General features: G+C 44.0%; 1 protein-coding gene across 1 annotated transcript; it reads left to right on the top strand.

The window, feature by feature from the left end:
• The first annotated feature begins 616 nt into the window (after positions 1-616).
• On the top strand, positions 617-1,356 carry LOC119579101 (calcium/calmodulin-dependent protein kinase type 1D-like). The gene is made up of 2 exons (XM_037926839.1): positions 617-1,069; positions 1,147-1,356. The coding sequence occupies exons 1-2, from the start codon at positions 617-619 to the stop codon at positions 1,354-1,356; spliced, it is 663 nt and encodes a 220-aa protein (XP_037782767.1).
• Positions 1,357-8,596: the final 7,240 nt, after the last annotated feature.

Genomic DNA, 8,596 nt, shown 5'->3' with positions numbered 1-8,596 from the left:
CACAAACCACCACCCCCACAAAACCCCCACCCACCACCCCAAAACACACACCCCACCCACCAACACACCCCCCCCCACACACCAACCCCCCCAAACACACCACACACACACCCCCACACCACCCACCCACCACACACAAAACACACCACCACACAAAACCCACCCACCCACACACACCACACACACACAACACAACACAACACACACAACAACACCACACACACCCACACACAAAAAACACACACACACAAAAAACACACACAACCCACACACATCCACACACACCCCCACACACATCCACCCCACACACCCACACCCACACACACACACAACACACACCCACACACACACACACACACACAACACACACACACAAACACACACACAAACACACACACACATACACACTCACACACACACACACACACTAACACACACACACACACACACTCACACACACACACCACACACAACCACACACACACACACACACACACACACACACACATGTGCACATACACGCACACACACACACACATGTACACAAACACACACGCCTTCTTTACACGGAGTCCCCCCCCGCCTCGCCTCCGGCCGAGCAAACCGCAAGCAAGCGATGGCGGAGTCAGCAGCGCAGATTTCCCCGAGCGACGTGGACGCGCTGGAGCTCGATAAGATCTCCTTCCTAGGAGAGGGCGCCTTTGGCTACGTCGACCTCGTCGTCTACGACGGCCAGCAGTGCGCGCTCAAGATCGGGCTGGCGAAGAAGGTCCTCCCCAGTTTCGAGAACGAGCGCGCGATGATGGAGCAAGTCGCGGGCGCTGGAGGAGCCCCGCGAGTCCTGGCCTTCTGCCCGGAACGCCCGGCTCTCGTCATGACGTTCTGTGGCGCGACGGACCTTATAGACATCGTGCAGAAGCTGCTTTTCCGTGAGGAGCGGGATCTCCTGACGATCGCCCTCCAACTGACCCAAGCCGTCCGGGAGCTGCACCAGAAGGGCGTCGTCCACTGCGACTTGAAGCCCGATAACGTCGTCGTGCAGATGGACGACGAAGGACGACCTCAGACGGTTGCATGTGATTGACTTCGGCCTCGCACGGGCCCTTCGGTGGCAAGCACAAGCCGAGGAAGACCCTACGCCCCAAGGAATGGTACTGCAGATGCTACTACTCGGGAGACGAACTCAGCCTCAAGTGCGACATGCCAGGGCTTGGCTCCACCATCGCCTACCTGATGGAGGCCATGCACAAAATCCCAAAGGAGCGTAGGGAGATCCTAGCCATGACCTCAGAGCCTGACCATGACCAACGCCTTGGGACTGAGGGACTGAGCGCCCTTCTGCAGCGCCTTCTCTGACAGCCACAGAGACCTGAATATACTCTGCTGTTCCTTTCCTTTTTAAGGTTTAGTGTTACGTCGTTCATCATATTTCTATTATTCTATATTTTTCTGACTGTTATAGGAATTCTAGATTTTACTGAGTTCACTTTCTTTTTTCTTGGTTCTATAAAATTATGCTTTTCATTGTTAGTCATATTGATCTTAAAGGTTTGAATAAAAACTCATTTAAAATGCATCAAACTATATACATACACACACACACACACACACACACACACACACACACACACACACACACACAGGAGAAAATGAAAGTTGAGTGGAATCCCCCAGGCTCTTTCTCAACTCGCAGTCTCCAACTAACTAGGAGGAACTATCTCTGCCGCTTTAAACATTATCACTTAATAGCCAACATATTATTTGGTGAAACCAGTAATCAGTAGAACTGAAGGTTTTTCATCAGATATCCACTGCCCTGCTTCGACAGTTCACCGCAACCCTGGTATAGAGCTAATAGGTGCTATCCTTGTTCAAGGGAACCCCAGGTGCAGTTTATTGTCTTACCAGACAAATATATATATATATATATATATATATATATATATATATATATATATATATATATATATATATATATATATATATATATATATATATATATATATATATACATGTATGGAAACCTGCATAAAGTGTACGCTTGCAACAGCCTCGCACCACCTTGGCCTGAGATCAGCTGCTGTCAGACACGTTGCTCGAGTGAAATCTGGACTAATCATGACATCCTGATTTGATGTCCTGCTTCTCGAGCGCGCGTCCTCCTTGCCGCCTCCTTATGCAAAACCGATACGATGGGATGACAGAAGCTAATCAATGTGCCATCGGCCTTGGGAGCGCCATGGCGACGGCGAGGCGAGGCGCTGATGAGTTCCGGACAGGCGCTGAGACGTCGCGTTGGGAGCGAAAGCGCGGAAGGAGCTGAGGCCTAATTGCAGCGAGCGTGATTGGCGCAGGGGACGGCTCGCTCCCAGAGGCCCGAGGGCGGCAGGCGCTCTCCTCCCCTTCCGGAATGGGGGCGTAGGTGTGCATGCGCTCGACCCCAAGCACTGAAACATTAAGAAGGGGAGGGGGGAGGCTGACCTGCCGTGTGTGTCTTAGTGTGTATGTGTGTGTGTGTGTGTGTGTGTGTGTGTGTGTGTGTGTGTGTGTGTGTGTGTGTGTGTGTGTGTGTGTGTGTGTGTGTGTGTGTGTGTGTGTGTGTGTGTGAGGATATTCAGTTAAGCATTCCAGCAGTCATTTATAAATGGTATCTTCATTAAAAATATATATTTCTATAGTAAGGCTGGGATTAAAAAAGCATCGAAGAGGCAGTGAAATCACCTAAGCTCATTTATTTTATTTGAAGTGCGTTCGTCAAGAGAAAGGGGAACATCTTTTTCAGTTACTTCGGTCTGATAACTCCTCCGCTCCTGCATTATCCCGTGAACGGACGTGTCCCCGATCTGCGAAGGAGCACGACACGATTTTTGTCTAGTGAAGTTCATGCAACGAGCTTCCTGACCGTCCTCAAGGCGGAAAGGGAAGAGGGGAGAGGCACAAGGGGATGAGGGACGGCAAGGGATTGCAGCGGCGCCTCGGAGCACGTGAGTCCAGGCAGTGCACAGAACAGGGACCGCGGCTGTAAAGAAGCTAAATGCTAACGGTGACCTCGTCTGGAAACGGTGCAAATTACGTGAACACCGATCTTGGTGTGCTTCGGTGTGTGTGTGTGCTCCATATGATCTTGGCTCTCTTCCAAATGCGTTTGTATCTGAACGCATTGGGTATTTATACCATCTGCAGCGTGCATGAAGCATAATGAAATGTCGTAATAACCAACTGAGTTTCACGGGCTCTTTGCCAACGGGACAAACGCCTTTGGAGGCATAACACCTGGGTAGACGAAGGAGGAGTGCAGTGAAGGAGGAGAAGAAGGAGGAGTGCAGTGAAGGAGGAGAAGAAGGAGGTGTCATTACTGTCCCCATATATATATATATATATATATATATATATATATATATATATATATATATATATATATATATGTGTGTGTGTGTGTGTGTGTGTGTGTGTGTGTGTGTGTGTGTGTGTGTGTGTGTGTGTGTGTGTATATGTCTCCACACTTTTTTAATATATATTCTGAAGCAATTATGAGAGGTGCTCTAGAGAATTTTGAAGGAACTGTAGATGTTGAAGGATACAAAATATCAAATCAAAGATACTCCGATGATATAGTTTTAATTGCCATCAGTATCATTGAACTACAACAACTACTAGATAAAGTTAGAGAAGCAAGCGAAAAGGCTGGTTAGTTTCTTAATGCCAAGAAAACTAAGATCATGAAGATTCGAAGATAACCGGCAATGAACGATGATGAACATGTTACAATCAATGGAGTGGTTGTGGAAAATGTGAAGGAGTTCACTTATCTTGGAGCTGTTTTAACTAATACATATGATAATTCACCGGAGATAAAGAGAAGAATTACCATTACCAAAAATGCCACAGTTGCTCTCAATAACATCTGGAAAGACCGAAGCATTACCTTACGGACAAAGCTGAGGTTATTGAACTCATTAGTTTTCCCAATTGCATCATGTGATTCTGAGTGTTGGGTGCTGAAGAAGACAGACAAGAAAAGGTCAATAGTTTTGAAATGTGTTACAGACGAGTACTATGTATTAACTGGACAGAAAAGAAAACGAATGATGAAGTGCTGAGAAAAATAAATTGTAAAGACCGGCTGTTGGACATCTTGACAGGAGGAAAATAAAGTTTTGGTCATGTGATGAGAAGTAAAAGTATTGAGAAAAACTTGCTAACAGGGATGGTGATAGGAAACAGAGGAAGAGGCAAACCGAAGACAAGACTGAGCGACAACATCAAAGATATTTGCGGGCTGTCGATGGTACAAGTGGAAAGAAAAGCGCAAGATCGAGTTGAGTGGCGAAGGATGGTGGAGAGGTCCACGGCTGCTCAAACATAAGCATACCGTTATTGATGATGATATATATGTATATATATATATCTTATACGGTAGGTTCATGTCTGAACCGCCGAGGTCACAGCATGATACTTGTAGTTTTCATGTTGTGATACATAGTAACAACACATCGTCTGTAACAACACATTTCAAAACTATTGACCTTTTCTTGTCTGTCTTCTTCCTCGGCTTGTACATATTTATATACACACATATATATGTATATGTATATAAAATTATATATATATATATATATATAGATATATATAGATATATATATAGATATTATATATATGTATATCTATATGTATATATATATATATATATATATATATACATATATATATATATATATATATGTCGACTGCTTCCTGGCGGACACAGAGGCATAAAATACGGTTTCTGAATGGCCATTATACTTCGATGCCTGTTTTGTAGACGGCATTTTTGTAGACATTACTGTTCAAAACTAATCACACGCCAAAGTCCTGAAAAGACAGCAAGTGAGATGTAGATGCAAAAAAGGCCCACGGCATAAATCGCAATAAAGAGAGAGTAAGAGACAGTAAGCTCAGAGTTGAATCTTGCAGTAATTACCCACCATGTTTGTGCGAAGAAGGGTAGACAGAGGAGAGAAATGAAAGAATAAAAGGTGGTGAAAAGTAATGGGACATGTGTGTGTCTGTGTGTTTGCGTGTGTATGTGCGTGTGTGTGTGCGTGTGTGTATGTGTGTGTGTGTGTGTGTGTGTGTGTGTGTGTGTGTGTGTGTGTGTGTGTGTGTGTGTGTTTACATATACATTTTATTTCCTTTCTTGAGCACACGATACCAAGATACTAATAGCTCGCCTCCTTCCAGAATAGTGTGGGAAGGATTATAACAACATGATAAAGCATATCTCTCTCTCTTTTTCTGTCTGTCTGTCTGTTTGCCTCTCTCTCTCTCTCTCTCTCTCTCTCTCTCTCTATCTATCTATCTATCTATCTATCTATCTATCTATCTATCTCTATCTATCTATCTATCTATCTCTCTATCAATCTATATATCAATCTATATATCTATCTATCTATCTACCTCTCTGTCTATGTGTGTGTGTGTATGCTTGTGTGTGTGTGTTTATGTGTGTGTGTGTGTGTGTGCTTGTACAATATGATTTTCCATAACTTAACATTTTGCAAAGCTTCATTTGCAGCTCCCACAATATGTTCTCAACACATCAACACCCTTTCCTTTGCACTTATTGCCTCATCTTCAAACTTTTCCTGCCACCACCTTCCGAATGTTGTTATCACTGTTGCTAGTGCTACTACGGTTCTCAAAGTTACTGCTGCTGCTACTGTTATTGTATTGCTGTCCTATTTGCCGTCACCGCTGCCGTGGGGTGTGCGCCATAACTTCATTCCTGTCGCTCGTCGTAAATATCGAGACTCGGTCAATTAACAGCAGCAGGCTGATTGCAGGTCGCACGCCACGCCACGCTCATTACAGTTCGCGTAATCCTTGTGCTCAATGCCCACCCCCACCAACCCTACTCTCCTAGCTTCCTGGTTCCCTTGCTTCCTCCTTTTCTGTCTTCCTTCTAATTCTTTCCTTTTTTGTCTTCTTTCTCCTCTCCTTTCCTCTACTTCGTTTTACTCTTCTCTGAAGCATTTTTCTTCATATTTTTCTCTCTTTATGCTATATTCTCTTCTATTCTATCATTTTCTTCCTATACTTCTTATCCTTCTTGCCTCCCCTCCTACTATTATGTCTCTTCCTCTTCAGTTCAAACTTATAACACTTTGTCCTCCCCCTGCTCCTCTCACTACTTATCATAATCCTCATCCTATATATCCTCATCACTCCTCCTAATACCCTCCCTACTTCATTACTCCTCCTCCTACCTATCTTCCTACTCACTATAATCCTATACTACTTCTTCCTCCTACTTCTTTCTGTTCTTCCTCCTTCTTCTCATCACCTCTTCATTCAATCATTCTTCATCCTCTCCTCCTCCTCCCCTCTTCGTCATATTTCTCTCCTCCTCCTTCTCTATTCCTCCATTTCGCATCCTCCTCCACCTCCTCCTCCTCCTCCTCTCACTCTTATTTCTTCCTCATCCTCCTTCTAATCATACTTCTTATTACTCCTCCTATTTATAATTTTCCTTACTCATCCTCCTACTCCTCCTCCACTTCCATACTCCTCCGCCTTCTCTACTCAACTAATCATCTTCCTCCTCTCTTCCTACTCCTCATCTTCATCCTCCTCCACCTACTACTCATCTACTCCACTATTATTATACTATTACTATTCCTAATCCGTTCCCTCATCCTCCTCTTCCTCATTACTTTCTCCTCTTCCTCCTCCTCTACCTAACCTTTACTACTCATACCTCCTCTTTCTTCTTCCTGTACTCATTCCTCATCTCCCTCCTTCTCCTACTCATCATCTTTCCTCTCCTCCTCCTCCTCCTCCTCCTCTCATATCTCCTCACTTTCATCTTCTATCCTATTCTACTCATACTTATCCTCATTCATTACTCCTAATAATTTAACATAATACTACATCCTCCTCTTTCTACTCATCCTATCCTCTACTTAACTCTTCCTCTTACTCTTACCTCCTCATCCTTCTAATCATATATATAATAATAATACAATTATAATCACAATTCCTAACTATTCCTCCTCTTCATAATAATACTTATCACCTAATCATCATTCTTCCTACTCCCCGCCTCCTCTTCCTAATCTCCTCCTCATTACCTACTCTTCCTCCTCAATCCTCATAATCTTATACCTCTTCCTTATCCTACTCATAATTCCTCATCATCATCTTCCCTTTCCCCCTTTTTTTCCCCAATCCTCACCATTAGTAGTATCTACTCCTACTCTCTTCCTCCTCCTCCTCCTTCCTCTCCTTCTCTTCCTCCTTCATCCTCCTTCTCCTATCCGCCTTCTCTCCTATTCCTTCTCCTTTTCCTCTCATCACTATTGTCCTCCTACTCAACCTTCCTTTCTATCATTATCCCCCTACTCAATCACTCTCCCTCCTCCTCCTCTCTTTCTTCATCATTCTTACTATCCTCATCTTCATCCTATTCACTCCTCATCCTCCTCTTCCTCCTCTTCCTCCTCTAATCATACTCATTCCTCCCTCTTCTCCTCCCCTCCCTCCTCCTCCTCACATCATCCTAACATACTCTTCATCCTCCATCCAACTCATCACCTCCTACTACCTCCTCTTCCTTAATTATACTATACTAATCCTAATGTCATCTTCAATCATCCCCTCTATATACTCTTATCCTCCTCACTACTATTCTCACCTCCTTTCATCATCCTCCTCTTACCTAATCCTCATCCTCGTCTATCCTCTTCATAATATTCTCCTCCTCATCATCATCTCATACTCAGCATCCTCCTCATAATCCTCCTCATCACTACTCCTCCTCATCCTCATCCTCCTCTTCATCCCTATTCCTAATCCCCTCCTCCTCATCTTACTCCTTCCTACTCCTCCTAATCTTCATACCTCATCCTCCTATTCTAACTAATCATTATAATCATACTCCTCTTCCTAATGAATATTTATCATTTTTATTCTATTTCTTTAATACTATTCCTCCTACTCCTACTAATCATACTCCTCATCACTGACTCCTCCATAATCCTCCTCTTCTCCTCACTCTTCCTCCTCCTACTCATTCTCTTATTTTCCTTCCTACTGCGCTACTCTTCCTCCCTCACTCCTCAATCCTCTTCTCTTTAATAATAACTACTCCTCATCTTAATCCTCCTTTCATATACTCTCTTCTTCTTATTCTTACTCCAATAATCATTCTTCCTCCTACTCTCCTCTTCTTCAACCTCCTTCCTCCTTTTCATCCTCCTCCTTCACTCCTCTCCTCCTTCTTCATACCCCTAATACTCATCTATTTACTACCTAAATATTTATACTACTATTCTTACTTTAATATTAATCCTTATCATTATAATCACATCATTATTACCTCTAATCCTAATCCTCATATCCTCCTAATCCTCCTCTTCCTACTACTATTCCTCTACCTCCTCCTCTTGCTAACTCATCCTCATCTCCTCTTCCTCCTCATCCTCCTCTTCCTCCTCCTCCTCCTCCTCTTCCTCATCCCTCTTTCTCCTCCTCCTCCTCCTCCTCCTCCTCCTCTCCTCTTCATCCTCTCCTTCTCTTCCTCCTCCTCCTCTCCTCCTCCTCCTCCTCCTCCTTATCA

Source organism: Penaeus monodon, chromosome 11 (genome assembly GCF_015228065.2).
Source record: "Penaeus monodon isolate SGIC_2016 chromosome 11, NSTDA_Pmon_1, whole genome shotgun sequence".
Classification (NCBI taxonomy): Eukaryota; Metazoa; Arthropoda; class Malacostraca; order Decapoda; family Penaeidae; genus Penaeus; species Penaeus monodon.
This window is presented reverse-complemented; position numbering and strand designations above follow the sequence as displayed.